Source organism: Amblyraja radiata, chromosome 32, assembly GCF_010909765.2.
Source record: "Amblyraja radiata isolate CabotCenter1 chromosome 32, sAmbRad1.1.pri, whole genome shotgun sequence".
NCBI classification, from domain to species: domain Eukaryota; kingdom Metazoa; phylum Chordata; class Chondrichthyes; order Rajiformes; family Rajidae; genus Amblyraja; species Amblyraja radiata.
In genome coordinates, this window is record NC_045987.1 from 6025009 (window position 1) to 6043555 (window position 18547).

General features: G+C 40.4%; 1 protein-coding gene across 6 annotated transcripts in view; it reads left to right on the plus strand.

Annotated features, from left to right (window-relative positions):
• The window catches only part of adamtsl2 (ADAMTS like 2), a 54605-nt gene that overhangs the window by 10679 nt on the left and 25379 nt on the right, over nt 1-18547 (plus strand). For all 6 annotated transcript variants that reach the window (XM_033049303.1, XM_033049306.1, XM_033049302.1 and 3 more), the window contains 6 exons: nt 2331-2433; nt 4858-5003; nt 5097-5220; nt 9536-9616; nt 13374-13549; nt 16715-17039. In XM_033049303.1, coding sequence (XP_032905194.1) covers nt 2331-2433; nt 4858-5003; nt 5097-5220; nt 9536-9616; nt 13374-13549; nt 16715-17039 — 955 coding nt within the window. The remainder of the gene's footprint in view (nt 1-2330; nt 2434-4857; nt 5004-5096; nt 5221-9535; nt 9617-13373; nt 13550-16714; nt 17040-18547) is intronic.

The window sequence follows — 18547 nt, forward strand, 5'->3', positions numbered from 1 at the left end:
ACATTACAACAGGTTCTTGACCAACTGAGTCAAAAGGCTGAGAAATGGCAGATGAGTTTAATTCTGATAAATGCGAGGTGTTACATTTTAGTAAGCAGGGCAGGATTTGCACAATAAATGATAGGGTCCTGGGGAATGTTATGGAAGAAAGATCAAGGAGTTCGGGTATTTACTTCCTTGAAGGTGGCAATATGGGTAGACAGCATGGTTCAAAGGTTCAAAGGTTGATTTATTGTCACATACACCTAGATGTAGTGAAATTCTTTTTGCCAATGCAGCACATAAAAAAGAATACAAACATAACAATAATAAATAGCTTTAACATAAAAACATCCCCCCACAATGGTTCCCATTATGGGGGAAGGCACAGAGTCCAGTCCCATCCCCAATGTTCACCCATAGTCGGGCCTATTGAGGCCTCCACAGTTGCCTCTACGGAGGCCCGATGTTCCAGGCCGTCCTCGCCGGGTGATGATGTTCCGGCGTCGGGAGAATCCTCTCAGCGGCATGGGAACCCTGGAACGGCCGCCTCCCTACTCGAGACCGTGGCTTCCGGAGCCGACAAGGCCGCGCCGAATGGAGCTTAACTGGCGATCTCGTCGAGAGATCCCAGGCTCCCGGTGTAAAGTTCAGCGCCGCCGCCCGCAGCCGCTCCTCAGACCCGCAGCTCCACAACGGACCCAGCTCACCGGAGTTCCAGCTCAGCGACCCAGGCAAGGCACCGCCCGCCACGCAATGGCGCTCCAGCGCTGCACCGCCGTCCTCAGACCCGCAGCTCCGCCGGTGCCGCCGATGCCGGTGCCGCCGATGCCGAGGCTCCGGGCGGTCCCCTCGCTCCTCGGACCCGCAGCTCCGCAGCCGCCGATGCCGATGCTGAGGCTCCGGGCGGTCCCCTCAGGAAATGCCGCTCCAGGCCCGCTGGTAGGCCGCGAGGACGGGTCGAAAGTGCAGCCCGGAGAAAAGCTGCATCTCCGACCAGGTAGGGACCCTGAAAATTAGTTTCCCCCTTCCCCCCCCCCCCCCCCCCCCCCCCCCCCCACACACATAAAAAAGCTAGAACTCCTTAAAAACAAAACACTAAACTAACTAAAAATAAGAAAAAAGAAATGAAAAACAGACAGCTGCAGGCTAGGCAGCCATACCCCCTACAGGTCGGCGCCAAATTTTTTTGTGGGAGAGGCAGGTAAATTGTGGTATTCAAAAGACACTTAGCCAAGCACGTTAGAACATAAAGTTAATATACAGAATGTCATTAATGTCCAATACGAATCATTCCAGCTCATGGTGCCAGCCTGGAACTCTTGGCATAGACAATCTCTCCTCTGAGAATTACCTCATCAACCAAGGTGCATGGTGAAGAAGACATTTGGCATGCTTGCTTTCCTTGGTCACAGTATTGAATGCAGGAATTGGGTTATCATGTGGCAACTGTAAGAGAAGTTGATAAGGCCACATTTGGAGTATTGTGTACATTTCTATTTACCCTGCCACAAGAAGGATGTCATTAAAATGAAAATTGTGAGAAAAAATTTCTGAGAATGTTTCTGGGACTCAATGGATTGAGTTATAAGGAGAGCCTGGATTAGCTAGGACTGTAGGAGGCTGAGGGGTGACATAAAAGTATATGAAATCATAAAGGGCATAGATAAGATGAATAGCCACAGCCTTTTCCCCAGAGTACAGGAGGCTAAAACTAGGGAGCACGAGTTTAAGATTAGAAGGGAAGGATTTATAAGGGACCCGATTGACAACATTTTCATACATAGGGTGGTGTGCACATGGAACGAGCTGTCATAGAAAGTGCGAGAGGCAGGTAAATTGTGGTATTCAAAAGACACTTAGCCAAGCACGTTAGAACATAAAGTTAATATACAGAATGTCATTAATGTCCAATACGAATCATTCCAGCTCATGGTGCCAGCCTGGAACTCTTGGCATAGACAATCTCTCCTCTGAGAATTACCTCATCAACCAAGGTGCTTGGGTCATAATTTGTACAGTAAGCAGCACATTCCTTCTCATGCAGAGCCTCCTTTGCAACTATATTTGCCTTTTCAAATTTGCTTAAGCTGCAGCTTAATGGAGAGTGTCCTTTGAAACTGGTGCTCCAAAGTCAGTTTGCCTCAGAGTATTGAGGCAATTGTGATCAAATTCTATGCATTGAGTTTACAGATAGCAATTAAAAATCACTTTGACATTTTCACACCAATTCCAATCAAATGCTGTGTCGGAACCACACCACCATGAATTGGTGATTTAACCACGTAAAACAGATTTAACATGATTGTTCATGTCTGTACTTTAAGCAAGCATTTCATTAACTGTTGCAGGATTGCCCAGCTAATGGGAGGAGCTTCCGCGATGAGCAATGTTCATCTTTTAACTCTCGTATTTATAGTGGAGGGACTTACAAATGGAAACCACTGTACCCAGGTGAGAAAGCTTGTTGCACTTACTTTGTTTAATCAGCCCCTTTGTTTAAACAATAATGAACAGGAGAATTAATCTGCTTCAAGCATATTAACTTTAGTTGAAAAATGTAAATTTATTACTATATTATTTATAATATAATTAAAATGTTTGGAAACTCTAAAGGAAAAAAAATGTACCAATGCAAAATTAGTTTATTTCTCTGCCTCCTGTGCTCAATAAATAATGCTTTGCATTCATATAGGGGGAACAATTAGCAAATCTGTTTTGCCACCTCCCATTCTAATAACTATACAATGCATAGAAACATAGAAAATAGGTGCAGGAGGAGGCCATTCGGCCTTTCAAGCCAACACCGCCATTCATTGAGATCATGGCTGAATATCCACAATTAATAACCCATGCCTGCCTTCTCCCCATACCTCTTGATTCCGCTAGCCCCAAGAGTTCTATCGAACTCTCTGTTAAATTCATCCAGTGAATTGGCCTCCACTGCCTTCTGTGGCAGAGAATTCCACAAATTCACAACTCTCTGGGTGAAAAAGTTTGTTCTCATATCAGTTTTAAATGGCCTCCCCTTTATTTTTAGACTGTGGCCCCTGGTTCTGGACTCCCCCAACATTGGGAACATTTTTCCTGCATCTAGCGTGTCCAGTCCTTTTATAATTGTATATGTTCTATAAGATCCCCTCCCATCTTTCTAAATTCCAGTGAGTACAAACCCAGTCTTTCCAATCTTTCCTCATATGACAGTCCTGCCATCCTGGGTATTAACCGTGAACCTACGCTGCACTCCCTCAGTATGCAGTATGGAATTTTTTTCTGTATACATATCTGATAATTTTAAAAGGATCCTTGATACTGGAAATCAATTCAAACACATAGGTAAATGTGCATCTTTTAGCTGGTCTTCTCTACAATCTGTTTGGGCTGCTCGTAGATTACTTTTAGTCCAACTTACACCTTCAGCTGCATAGCATGATTTGTCTGACATTGTGGAATGGCAGGGTTTCGAATTTAGATTATGGAAAATACATTCAACATCACTTAAAATGTTAACACAACCTGAGGATTACTAAAGTAGGCATATGGGGCCCATTTCATTTGTTGGAAGAAGAAATGGACTTCCTCAATGTCCTCAATCTGCCATAATTTCTCTCTGTGGGGTTCCAGGGGTTGTGATAAGGGGACCGGACAAGAGAGAAATTATACAGAAAGCAGAAAACCATTGTTGCCAGCTTTTGCATTAGAAAATGGTTTTCAAGAACATATGGGTCAACAAAATACTATTCTTTGCCACCGTACTGCCTAATTTTCGGACAGAATTGCAGTTTAAAAAAGGCCGCATTGTGTGTCAATTGATGTGTGGTGGAAGGAACTGAATATGCTGGTTACTCAGTGGGACAGGCGGGATCTCTGGATGGAAGGAATGGGTGATGTTTTTGGTCGAGATCCATCCAAAAGTCACCCATTCCTTCTATCCAGCGATACTGCCTGTCCCGCTGTGTTACTCCAGCATTTTGTGTCTATCTTCATGTGTCTATTGATGCTTTCTTGAAAGAGTTGCCTTTTGTTATCAGTTTTTCTTTTCATAACCTCTTTAATTTTTATATTGCTGAGAAGTTCCTGGAAAATTCAGGGAGAAGTTGTTTTATTGTAATCATTTGAAAATCATTCCTTTTATATGTAGCTGTTTAGTTTCCACAGACCAGTAAGAGTTTATAATTGTTACGTCAGGAATGCAACAATGAAATTCTTGCTTAAAGGTTTACAAGCACAATATTAACGTAACAACAAATCAAATAAATAAACAATAATACAATAACATTTCAGTTGCACCACGTAAACAGCCCTTAATATTGCAAGCCGAAATGTGAGGCAGTGCTAATTAATATGGTTTAACAGTAAATGTGCAGAAAGTGGATGAAAATAATGAGTGTACAGACGGAAGGGGTGGGGGGACGGCTGCTCCTTTTCAACCTAAGCTGTCGGTAAAGTACTGTGACAGAGCAGGTGGATGGCTGGACCTTTATACCTTGGTCCTAAAAAATGTTTTACAAGAGGTCTGCCATGGATGCAGTTCACATTGTTATTTTGTATATTTACAAAGACCTAAGTTTCATCTTTTTTCTAGGTTAATATCTGTATAATATATCCAAGGAAAGGTTAAGATATCCATGGCTTTATTCAGGATTTCTACATTGTTGAGATGTTTAACTAACGTGCTAACTTCACTATTTCATGTGGCACTCAGCATCGTATAGCTCTGTTGAAGGATCAACAGGGGATTCTGCAGGTGTCCTTAATAAACTTCTGAGCCATCACTTGTGTACAAAATAGTGACTGCGTTTCCACTTGATTTATTTTTGTTACGTGCTTCATGTAATATGAGACATGTAATAAATTGTTCTTGTTCATTTCTTGTAGATGATTATGTGCACATCTCAAGCAAGCCTTGTGATCTTCAGTGTACTACAACAGATGGACAGAGACAGCTGATGGTCCCAGCACGGGATGGAACATCTTGTAAATACGGGGAATACAGAGGAGTCTGTGTAGCTGGAGGGTGTGAGGTTGTTAACGTAACATGAAGTGATAAATGGTAGAATTCAGAAAGTTATAACCTTTTTTGACTCCATTTTTCAAAACCACTTTGTATTCTGCAGCCCATAGGATGTGATGGAGTTCTTTTTTCCACCCTGACCTTAGACAAATGTGGTATTTGTCAGGGTAATGGAAGCAGTTGTATACGAGTTACTGGAAACTATAGGAAAAGAACGGCTCAAACAGGTAAGAGCACAGCTGCAAATGTGCTATTCTTGATCAGTTAATTTATTGGAATTATGACATTTTGGATATAACCAATAGCAAATTATACTGCTTTAAACTGAAGCACTGCAAAGGATAGAGACTCGACTCTTACTGATTTAAAAATGTATTTTTCCTCCATTTTCCTTTCTTCGTTAGTCTTCCGTGATGTCTTGTGCTGTGTGATTGTTCTGTTCATTATGTGTGTATCTAAACAATGTACTGTTACAACAACTACCACAAAAAACATAACATCAAAGGTTGATCATGTTCGCTCACCTGTGCAAATTACAGAAGGAATCACTGATAACTAATCAGAAATAGTTATAACTAATTTATTTTTCCGTAGCTTAGACACTGAGACCAAATGATGACCAATGCCTACATCCTATGCTGTTGGGAAACAAAATCTAGAAAGTAGATGTCAGAGGATTCATTTTATAACTTTTCATCCCTATTTAAATATTAGTTTTGGGCTGAGGCTTGAAAATGCTTCATTTAAATTATAGTAAAAGAAATTCAAGTGCACGGTGCATTAGTAAATTAAAGATTAAGAGGAACTTGGTTGAATCTAACTCAGATTCCCAATAACCGCACTGCGAACGACAACATTACAACATCAACAATCTTCATCCATTGTCTAATTATACAGAAAAATTGCATTAAGTAAGTGCAGCGTAGGTTACAAGGTTAATTCCCGGGATGGCGGGACTGTCATATGCTGAGAGAATGGAGCGGCTGGGCTTGTATACTCTGGAATTTAGAAGGATGAGAGGAGATCGTATTGAAACATATAAGATTATTCAGGGTTTGGACACGCTAGAGGCTGGAAACATGTTTCCGATGTTGGGGGAGTCCAGAACCAGCAGCCACAGTTTAAGAGTAAGAGTTAAGCCATTTAGAACGGAGACGAGGAAACACTTTTTCACACAGAGAGTTGTGAGTCTGTGGAATTCTCTGCCTCAGAGGGCGGTGGAGGCCGGTTCACTGGATCCTTTCAAGAGAGAGCTAGATAGGGGTCTTAAAGATAGCGGAGTCAGGGGATATGGTGAGAAGACAGGAACGGGGTACTGATTGAGGATGATCTGCCATGATCACATTGAATGGCGGTGCTGGCTCGAAGGGCCTAATGGCCTACTCCTGCACCTATTGTCTATTGTCTATTAATCTTACACCTTCAGGACTTTGGGAATGCTGGAGGAACATTTTTCCAGACATTTGGATGTTATTGCAATTAATACTCAAATACATTTTTTATTTATTTATTTTACGTGGCACACAGTAGAATAATAATTCTTCCAGTTATTACTCACCGATCTCTTGACTGAGAAGGGAAGGGAAGGCTCTTTGGTCAGAAACAAGAGCAAGGAACATGTAAGATATATGTTATCTGCGCTTTCACCACAGATGCTTAACTGTTCTTGTTTCATGATTCATTCAAACCTATCCTAATTTCTAAGCTTCTGGTAGTTTCATCACACAGACATTTGTGTGTTAGCTACGTGTCCCACCCCTAACTTTTCCAAATTTAACATCGTAAGCTGTTAGGAGTAAGGTCCATCTCTCTCACGTTCTTCAAACCTTCCTGCACACTGTAGCAAGTTCAGTTTCAAAACAGACACCTCACCCCCAAAGAGAAGGGGAAAAAATGAAAAGTGCATCGCAACCGCAGTTACCACATCAGGAATCAGCCGAGAGACAAGGTTCGGGTATGAGCTGTAAGTTAGATGAAAGTACCTCACAATGGGACACCAGGGGGCAGCAGCCACGCATGGCAAAATATCTTCTTCTTGCGTATGGCGTGCACAGCCTAAAGTTGTAGGACAACTTATTCTATTTGATTGTGCACACCAGGTTGATTACGTTCGTCGAAACAGGGCGGACCACGTGAAGGTTGCAATCTCCCACCCCCAGCAAAAAATCACAGCAGGCATTACAAAGCCCCATTTTGGCATTGCTGCATAAGAATTAAATGAGTGCGAAAAAAGATAATAGGCGCAACAAGCCAAATATTTGACACAACAGTCAGAGGAAAATTATTGGTTATGAATAGGGAGAGATAAAATCCACCTTCTACCTGGAGCCCATGTTCTCAAATGTGCAGAAACTTATCAATTCCAGCCAGCAATCTATGGGATCTTGTGTCTGATGGCTAAAAACAACACTTTACACTCAAATTATTGCAGCTTGCATGGAATGGGAAACTGCTCCAGCTGAAGCATATGTAGATGTCATGCTGATTTTTGGCTCCTCAGCTGAAAGGAATTGTTAAGTGTATCGAGCCATGTTTCTAAGGTGGTGCATTGGCAATCATTAGCAAGAAAAGATTGCCAGAAGCCAGCTTTTGTGTTCCCTCCCCCAGCCCTTCCTCCTCCCTTTACCCCAAACGCCATATGGTGACCCTTAGCCCATGGTTATGTGGTGCAGTCAGAAACATTCTACTGGATGAATTGTTATCCAGTGGTTTAACAGTGGCTTTCAGAAGTCATGCTAATGGAAAGTATCCCTTGTCACTCTTTAACCAGCCATGAAATTGTGTTAGGGCTCAAATCTTTGGAATGGATGACTGTCTCATAATCTATCACGGCAGTCTACATATAGTATTCATTTACCTGACGGGTGGACTACTGATGGTCATTGACAAGGAACATATTGTTGCTGTTGGAAGAGTTTATTAAATTAGACAATTATAAAAAATGTACAGCACAGAACGAAGGCATTTATTACTTTCTTTCTACTCCAAAAAGTGCCCAATTAAATTGAACCTTCCAGCAATTGGCCTTCAAGTACACATGCAAGCTGTTGATAGTTTTTATATCACCATTATAATCGTCAACCACCCACAAGGAAAAGGATCTTCCTCATTTCCCTTCATCCACTCAATATTGTAAATGTATGTCCCTGGTTTTACCAACCTGTCAAAGGAAAAAAATCCTTCCTGTTTATCAAGGCTGCTCATAATTTAATGTAAATCCAATAATGTCTCTCCTCAGCCACCTCTTTTTCAAAGAAAGCAATCCCAATCTTTCCAGTCTTCAACTAAAATGTTCCAATCCTTACAACATCCTTGTAAATCTCATGTCACCCTTCTCTAATACAATCACATTTTTACTATGGTGTAACCATAACTAAACACATCACTCCCCGCTCCTGTATTTCATGTGTCGGTTTAAAAAGAGAAACCTCATGTATGCTTTTTCAATTCCTGCTACTCTTAAAGATCTGTTGACAAGCACCTAAAGCTTCTGTTCATACCGGTCAATATCATGCATTTTGTTGTGTTTCCTCGCCTCGTAGCACCTCCCTAAATACATTGCCTCATACTTATCTTGTTCCACTTGCCACTTTTCTGTCTAATTGACCTGAAGGGCATCTTTCTGTATATGTTTCTCCAACGTGCATATCTTCCTGACTTGGAAGTATTTTGCCAATCCATGATCTTATCTAACAGCTCTGCCAGCAGTATTTCTAGTGGGCCAAGGTAGCAGCTCACAACCACCTTTGCATGGGTTATTAAGAATGGGCAGTAAATGCTGTCCTTGCAAGGGATGTTCATAACACATAAACAAATTATTTTTTAAAAATTGGAAATTAGCAACGAGGAGCATCGTCAGTTTAAAATTGCTACCACTAGTTGAGGATTGAGATTGGGAGAAATGTATTAAAATTTGCTTGGGTACTGACTGCTTTGCCAGGAGAAATGGATGCACCTCTAACACAATTTTAATAAATGTTTGAACCCAAGAAAAACACAGGCTACAGGATGAGGATGGAGCAGTGGGGGTTAAACATAACATAGCTGACCAAATGATCTCCTCTGTTCATTAATAACCAACAAGCTTTTAAATGTAAATATATTTTGAATATGCATATTTTAGTTTAATTAAAACATCCAGTGAAATACCCATTAACTTTATTTAAACTGTCAGATAGTGACGTGTGCATGTTACATAAATATGCTGTTTATTTCCAGCAAGGTTATTTTAACCTTATTTATCCATTTGTAGGATTTTCTTGATCACCTTGGTTCTAGCACTATGTTTTCTCTGCCGTGTAACTACTATGACAGCCTGCTCTCTTGGTTCCTTAATTGACTGCATTCATTCTGCACAAGCTTCTATATTCCATTGTATGATTTTTCCATGTCCTTTGATCTGGAGAAGAAGATCATCAGATACCTATTATTGCATTCTTAGCCCCTGAATATCTTGTATCATATTTTATTGTCTGGCATTTTAATAAGTTTCTAGATTAGTTTAACATGGACTTTGAACTCAAAGTGTGTCATATTTCCTAGGTTATTCCCTCATAACACATATCCCAGTTGGTGCAACAGATATACAGATAATTGAAAGAAAACAATCTGATGATGTTCTGGGTATGTATAGAAACAGCAGTGTTTGTTATATCTTTCAGTGTATTGTATGCTAGAGTTGTCTGCTAACACTGGCTTATGTTAGTTTGCTTCTTATGCGGTTCATCGTTGCTAAGGTCAATCAGTCTGAATTCAACAATCCTAATGTTTTCTTTATTAAATCTAAAATGTGTTATAATTATAATTACAACTTGGAAAATAAGTATGCACATATAAGGAGAAGAGTTATAGGGAATGTGGAAATCGAGACTGGCTGATGAAATGTAAGTACTTAACTGTTTCATCGATTACTTATAAAGCATTTTTTTGTTCCACATTAAGCTTTTCACAGACATTTGTATGATTATGGCAATAACAATGCCATAATCAAGAGACAAGTTCAATCGTATGGAAAGAAAGGGATGCTGCCTGACACAAGTCACTCCAGCACTTTGTGTCGTCTAATTGTATGGAAAGACTGAGTAGCTCAGTGAGTCAGGTAGCATTTCATGAGATCATAGACAGATGCTGCTTTGGATCCAGACCCTTCTTCAGACTGATTGTAGTGGGGTGGAGAAAGCTGAAAGAGAGGTGAGGGGCAAAGCCAGGCAAGTGATAGGTGATGCATAATGAGGTTGGTTGATAGGCAGGTGGGTGAATAGAGGCCAGAGATGAAAACGACCCAAAGGACTGAGATAAGGAGAGAAGAGGCATGGATTGTGAGGCCAGAGGAAGGGATGTAGGTGGAAGGGGAAAACGGAGTTGGATAATGGGACAAATGGGTGCTCATCCAGCTGGGGAACAGGAAGGGAGTGAGGAGGAAATAAAGGTGGGAGGGTGGGTTGTTGGTTTGGTACCTAAAGTTCATACCGTTGGGTTGTAAGCTACTGAAGCAGAATATGAGATGCTGTTTCTCCAGTTTTCTCGTGCCCTCACTCTGGCATTGGAAAAGGCCCAGGACAGAAAGGTTGGTATGGGAAGGGGAGTTAAAATGGTTAGCGACCAGGATATCCAGTAAGCCTTGATGAACTGAGTGCAAGTGTTTGGCAAAATGGTTGCCTAGTCGACTGTAGACCACATCAGAAGCATCCAAAGCATTCAATTTGGTTAGAAGAGGTCACAATTCATGCATCTTTTCTCCTTATCTCAAAGTATTTGTCTCTTCTCATTTCTGGCCATAGCCTTTATCCGCCTATCTTCCAATCAACCCCCACCTTACAATGTCTACAAATCACTTGCCTGGCTTTGCCCCGCCCCTACTACCTGTTCCTCTTTCCACCCCCTACTAAACGTCACCTTTCCAAGTTCTACAGAGATGCTACCTTTTTAACTATTGATTTATTCCAGCACTTGTCATTGAGTCACAGAGTGATACAGTGTGGGAACAGGACTTTCGTCCCAACTTGCCCACACCGGCCAACAATGTCCCAGCTACACTAGTCCCACTTGCCTGCGCTTGGTCCATATCCCTCCAAACCTGTCCTATCCATGTACCTGTCTAACTGTTTCTTAAACGATGGGATAGTCCCAGCCTCAACTACCTCCTCTGGCAGCTTGTTCCATACACCCACCATCCTTTGTGTGAAAAAGTTACCCCTCGGATTTCTATTAAATCATTTCCCCTTCACCTTGAACCTATGTCCTCTGGTCCTCGATTCCCCTACTCTGGGAAAGAGACTGTACATCTACCCGACCTATTCTTCTCAAAATTTTGTACACCTCTGTAAGATCACCCCTCATCCTCCTGCACTCCATGGAATAGAGAATCAGACTACTCAACCTCTGCCTATAGCTCACACCCTCTAGTCCTGGCAACATCCTCGTGAATCTTTTCTGAACCCTTTCAAGCTTGACAATATCTTACCTATAACGTGAGGCTCAGAATTGAATACAATAATCTAAATGCAGTCTCACCAACGTTTTATACAACTGCAACATGACCTCCTAACTTCTATACTCAATACTCTGACTGATGAAGGCCAAAGTGCCAAAAGCCTTTTTGATCACCTTATCTACCTATCCTCCTAGATCGCTCTGCTCTACAACACTACGCCAGAGGCCTACCATTTACTGTGTAGGTCCTGCCCTTGTTTGACGTCCCAAAATGCCATACCTCACACTTCTCTGTATTAAATTCCATCAACCATTCCTCCGCCCACCTGGCCAATTGATCCAAATCCTGCTGCAATCTTTCACAACCATCTTCACTATCGACAAAACCACTAACTTTTGTATCATCAGCAAACTTGCTAATCTTGCCCTGTACGTTCTCATCCAAATTGTTGATGTAGATGACAAACAGTAACGGGCCCAGCACCGAATCCTGAGGCACACCTCTAGTCACAGGCCTCCAGTCGGAGAAGTAACTTTCCACCATCACCCTCTGCTTCCTTCCATGGAGACAATTTGCTATCCATTCAGCTATTGCTCCTTGGATCCCATGTGATCTAACCTTCCAGAGCAGCCTACCATGCGGAACCTTATCGAATGCCGTACTGAAATCCATGTACACAACATCTACAGCTCTGCCCTCATCAACCTTTTTGGGTTTGGTTTTTTTGGCCAAGATTCCAGCATCTGCAGTTTCTTTACTGAGACATTGTCACAGGTTAACTATCTCTCAAACTTGTAGGGAATCATTGAACCATGGAACCTTTGTAAAGAAAAGGCGACAGTTCTTCTGTGTTTATTGACATGTTCTCCTGATTTTCAGTAAAATATTTCTTGAAAGGTGCAGTGAACTCTGCTGTGATGACTCCAGAGTTTGGGTAAAATCCCCAATGGACATTATCCAGCTGTAATAATAACAGAATCTCTGGACAGCCATTTTTCATGGTTTTCCTAGGATTTTGCTGAACCAACAACAAGGGAATATCAATGGAAAATATACTTCAATATTATACCTTTCAAGTTAGTAACTTGAAAATTCTAGTGCATCTTAATGGATGTGCTAGATGAGCACAGAGCAGTGACATTTCAATGACCATTTCAGTTATGGACCTTCGATTGCAGAGTTGTACTTGCTTGTAGTTGAAATTGTGCCTACCAAGATTGAGGCTGGATGTGGGGTTCAAAGTAGAGGGAGGGATCAGTGGTCATAAGCTCAATCAGAAGCTGGAATCCAGTTGGTGACTAAAAGTGAGCAGGAGAGTGACTCCACACAAAACCTGAGTTGGGAAGAGAAGAACGGTATTGGCAAGAAATTGGATCAAGCAGTGGGGTAGGATATGATGAAGTTATAATTTCATGCTGCGTGCAGTAGCTGCAGAAATGATATCAGGTGAGCAACCAGAAGTAGTCAGTCAGAATAGTGAGCTTCAGCTCACAATTTTCAGGCACTATTGGAAACTATGTTTGATTTTTTTTTCATTTCCTCCCATATGAGAGATATTTTTGTGTCATCATTATTGCTTCCTCCCTAACCTCAAAAGTTGAATATAGGAAACAGGAAGCCCATTCTCTTACATCGACGACAATATCAATTTGGTTTGCACGCTTGCACAGTTAACTGCCACTCGCAATATACTTGTAATGTAAATACAAAAAATGCTGGAAATGCTTAGCAAGCAAGATAGTCTCCAAAGACAGAAACAGAAGTGATGTCTAATGTCAATTACTGTTCATCAAAACCTTCTGAAGTCTGGCCTAATTCATCTACCTAGAACAATGCGCAGTCCAGTGTTATTTACAACTTTTGTTTTTTCTCTCCTGTCTTGAAAGCCAAAATTGTTACATGCTGCAGGAAAAATGTGTTTTACCTGTGCTGTTATTTTTGTTGCAGCTATTGCTAATGAATTTGGAAACTTCTTTGTGAATGGTGATCTGAAGGTAGAAGGCCCAAGAAACATCCAACTTGCCGGCACAATTTTTAAATATAGAAGGCCAATGGACGTATTTGAAACTGGTCTTGAATATATTGTGGCTCGAGGACCTACAGATCTGGGGCTTAATATACTGGTATAACTTCAATAATTTCAAATTAAAAATCACAAATTCTAAGTAACAAATTATTTAGTGAACATCTATCATCACAGTAGCGCTGTAATTTGGAGAATGTTAACTAGTTCTTTCTCTCCTGAAATAGCTGGTGTTATTTCTGGTTATGCTGATTGTCGTCAATCAAAATGGCAGATAGTTTAGGATTTATTTTCTGCTTCTATGTGCACCGCCCCCCTCCCCCCCTCTCTGAACAAACAAGCTAATCATTTAGGCAGAGCATAAAATATGAAAATCCATTCAACCACTCCTGTCCACCTCCTGTCAGCAGTTAACAAGCATGTGTTTAATGATATTCAAGAATAACCCAGAATAACTACGTACCTAATTTCACAGGCCAGGATCTGGATGCACAATAAAACTTATTATTTTAGTCAAATCAGAAGTGCCCAATGTATGGACCATCCAGTGATGAGATTTGTGCTAGAATTAGCATCTATATCCTTACTTACTGAAGTGCATCGGATACCAGGGGTGGATTACCCCATAATGGCTAATAACTGAACAGTCAACACTTAAGAAAGTCAGCCATGGGGATCACCCATAACAAAGAAAATAAGTAACTTGCTTATGAATAAAATCTTTAGGTCCTCTTTATCCCTGATCCTCCCTATCTTACCTACATTATTTTCAAATTCTTAATCAGCTTCCATGATTCTTGGCTCTAATCCCAACCTTGCATTGCGTTGTCCTTGGACCACATTGCCCCACATTCCCTCTGATTTGGTCAAATTCTGATCCAGTTACATGACTGATGCAATTTTTCATTGTCATGATAATCAGACTGTTAATGTGCTTCACTATAAAACATAAAACTAAAGCTCAATATTTGTATAACCTCAGACTTTACTATTTTAATAGATAAATGAACAGAAGGGTGTGGTTTTAAATACAGATCAGTAGAAACTAGCTTTACGAAGATGGTATAGTCAAGAATAAATGTCACTCTTTCATTAAAACTTTACTACTATAATTTATGACTATCTAGCTGTATGGCTGAGACCAGTGGCCACTAAGATTTAAGACCCAGATATAATGTCCAATATGTTGAAAACTAGTCTCAATAAGCGTGAAATGGAGGAGAATAGGTAGAAACTCAGTAGGCCACATTCTCACATGATTGTGTTCCTTGAGAAGTTCTGTGCAGATATTAGTGTGTTGTACTTCATAACACCGGAAGTGCAAATAGTTTCTTATGCAAATTTATAACGTTCCATCTACAGCATAGAATTGAACCCTTTGACCTGATATTTCAATGCCAGCATTTATGCTCCACACAAACTCGAGATGCTTCTTCTATCTTGCATTATCAGCATCTCCTTGTCTTGTTATTTGCCTTGTCTATTAGCCAAGGGTGCCTTCCCTAGTTCACTTTGACAAAAGGCATTAATCCTAAATTCCTTACTGTATTTACTTGTGAATGTCTTATATTTATGGTCTTTCCGTTTGAAAATATCTTCAGATCCATCAATTAATTTAATTTAATTACCTTAAAAGATCATTCTTCCTCCTTATCTCAGGCTGTTCATCCCTTCCTGATGGTTATAAATATGGTTGCAATATGTTTTTTATTCTTTCCTGATGGCAATCTACTGCTTTCATAATACGGATGGCAGAACAGTGCATTGTCAACTCAATAATCAAATCAGCATTCATTTTAGCGTGTTTTTCAATTCTATTCCTGTAGAATTGGACCCCCGTTGTTTAATTTGCTATTTTATTGCCTTACTAACCTGCTGCCCAATTCTGATAGTGCCTCTATCTGTTCCCTTGCTTTTGTATTTAGTTTGGACTAATTATTGTATAGATTGGAGTAGAGGTTTAAAAGAGTGGAGCGATTGTAATGAACGATTGCAGATCCACTCCTGGGACCAGCACGTAGAGTTGCTTGGCTTGGGCGCATTTTGTAGAAAGGAGGTCACCCCAATCTCAGCCTTCAAAGGTTTTTGTTGATCCTTTGTATTAACAGGAGGCATACATTCATTCTGTATGAAAGCAGGTCCATCAGCTCACTGAGAATGTGCTAACATCAAGGACTCATTTAGACTTAATCCTTTTTCTCCCGATGTTTCCTCTCAACTGCCTCTAAATTCTATTCAGCACCTATCTACTGGGGTCAATTTATACTGGCCAATTAACCTACCAGCTCACACATATTAGGGATGTGGGAGGAAACCCAAGCACCCAGAAGAAACCCACGTGTTCACAGGGGAAAAAGTCTATACCTCACACAGACAGCGTTTGAGATATGAAGCTCAATTAGCTATATTACTTCAGCAGCATTTTCCTTCTCCAGTCTGTTAATTCTTCAAACAATGAGAAAGTTTGATCAAGAATATTCTTCCTTCTGAAATCTTTATTGATTTTTCTTCATTTTAAGTTTCTAGGGTGCTTTCACCTAAAGAATCTGTTTTCTTTTACCAGTTGGAATTGTTCAGTCTTTTTATGATATAAGGACAGCATTTTTTGTTATTTTCCAGTCATTTTCACTATCCAGTGTTTTTATGAGTTTCTACATGCATAAAATAGGATGTTGCTGCCTCTATAGCTTCCTTTAGTATCGACACCATCCAGAACACATACTGTTTTATCCTCTCCAAGTTTAATCAGTTTAACAATTATCTCCTCTCGTTATCTTGTATGTCTCCATTTATATTTGATTTCCTCTAAGGTCATGTCTTATAAATGTCTGTTATACTGTATCTTGCACAACTATTCATTGTCCTATCCCTGATGTGATTTTTTTTTTGTTCTATTAACTATTCTAATCCTTTTGTATTATTTTCTTACTCTTTATTTTCTCTAATTCCCTTCTCCTTTCCCTAAAAAATAGATTTTTTTTCAATCTACGACTTGGAATATGATATTTTAAATGATAGAAAATGATGTCATAGGCTTACACCAAACCTTCTCCTACTTAGGAGCAGGTAATCCATGCGAAAATGTACAGCTGGTCTCATTACCACATTACAATGACTGGGTGATTTTAAAGGTATATTTACCAGTGAATTTATAATGTTCTCTCATTGTTCAAATGCTATATTTGCCGAAATTCTGAAATATAATGTAACGGTTGCTGCTCCCTCTGTGCTCTCCACATTCTAATAGATTTTATTACATTCACAGTTGTTAATTCAAAGTGGGAAGAATCCTTACATTTCCTTCGAGTACACAATGCCACGGATTCTGCACTTCAAACGACTTCGACCTTCAATTGATTCGTATCTTACGCCTGGATCAGATACTCAAGGCAAAGAAAATGATGAAAGGACTGGCTTAGACAGAGATGAGAGTACGGGTGTCGTTTATACAAATGCAAGTTACAGTGAGAAACTGTCAAAAGGAATTACAAGAAAGGAAAACCAGATGTTGAGACCAGAACATGATCTGGCTGATTATGATGCGACCAACACAATCTACAATGGGGAAGGTCCAGAACCTGAATCAGAAGGTGAGATTTTGCATCAAAACAAAGGAATGGGTTCCAGAAAATTTGAGGGAATATTTCATGTGTGATATGAAAAATTCTCTCACTTGTCTTTTCCCTTGCTTTTTTTCTTTTTTTAATTATCTCTGAGTGCAACATTTCCTATATGAGGAGCTTCAAGACAGATTATGTAAATATATATTTAAATTTGGGTGACAACCTCTGGATCTATCCATGTATGAAATACTACTGCCAGATAAATCAAAGATGATCAGTTTGGATTAGTTAGTAGTGGATGCGAAAGTGGGATAACATGGAGCTAGCGTGAATGGGTGATCGTTGGTCAGCATGGACTCAGTGGGAAGAAGGGCCACTTTCCATGCTGCATCTCTAAACTAATTATCCATGGCAATATGAGAGCAGTGAGAATTATGTAATTAATTTGCTTTAAGCCATTTCTTTTTATGACATATATATAAATAATTTATACTCCCACAATGAAGAAATTTGCAATGTTCAATGGGAAGAAAGTTCTTCATGTTCATAAGTTATAGGAGCAGAATTAGGCCATTCGGCCCATCAAGCCTACTCCGCCATTCAATCACGGCTGATCTCTCTTTCGCTCTCAACCCCATTCACCTGCCTTCTCCCCATAACCCTTGATACCCTTACTAATCAAGTACCTATGAATCTCCACCTTAAAGTCTTCAGGAAAGTGTAAGTGGATGTCTGGTAGGCACAAAAGTGGTAAATAGAACTCAGTCAGACAGCATGTGAGGTCATACAGTAAACCAGGCAAGGAACATTTGAGATTGCAGTTGCTGACGTCTGGAGGAAAAACCAAAAACCCTGATGCGGGGTCTTGATCCGAAACAGTGACCATCCTTCTATTTTTGCAGTTGCTACTTTCTGCCTGACACGCTGAGTTTTTCCAAGTTTGTTTTGGCCCAAGAAGTCTCTTGTTGTGGCAATTCTCTATAATAAAATGTCCATATCAGTGTACGTAAATAGGGAAAACTCTTTCCAATAATATTTATCAAATCAGTCGTTTTCTAGTTTGTACATAATCACTTTAATGCTGTTACCTTTAGAATTTATATGTACAACCCCACCATGCTACTTGATTATGAACTGAGCTTACACACATCAGAATCAGAATCAGAATACTTTATTGTCATTGCATGTGTCACATACAACGAGATTACTGTGTCTCTCCATTTAAAAGAACTTCAAACATTCACATACTCATACTTTTTACACTCCCTCCCTCCCCAAACCCACCCATGGATTCACATTTACATAAATTAACACTGTCTCCAACCCCCCCTCCTTCCCCATAACCCGCTCCCGAGACAGTTCAGTTCCAAGATTGCTGATGGGTAAAAGCTGTTCTTGAGTCTGGCAGTGCGTGACTTTAGCGACCTGTACCTTTTTCCTGAGGGCAGCAGTGTGAAAAGGTGGTGTCAAGGATGTGTAATGTCTTTCACGATATTACAGGTCCTGCTGCGGCATCTGGAGTGGTAAATGTCCTC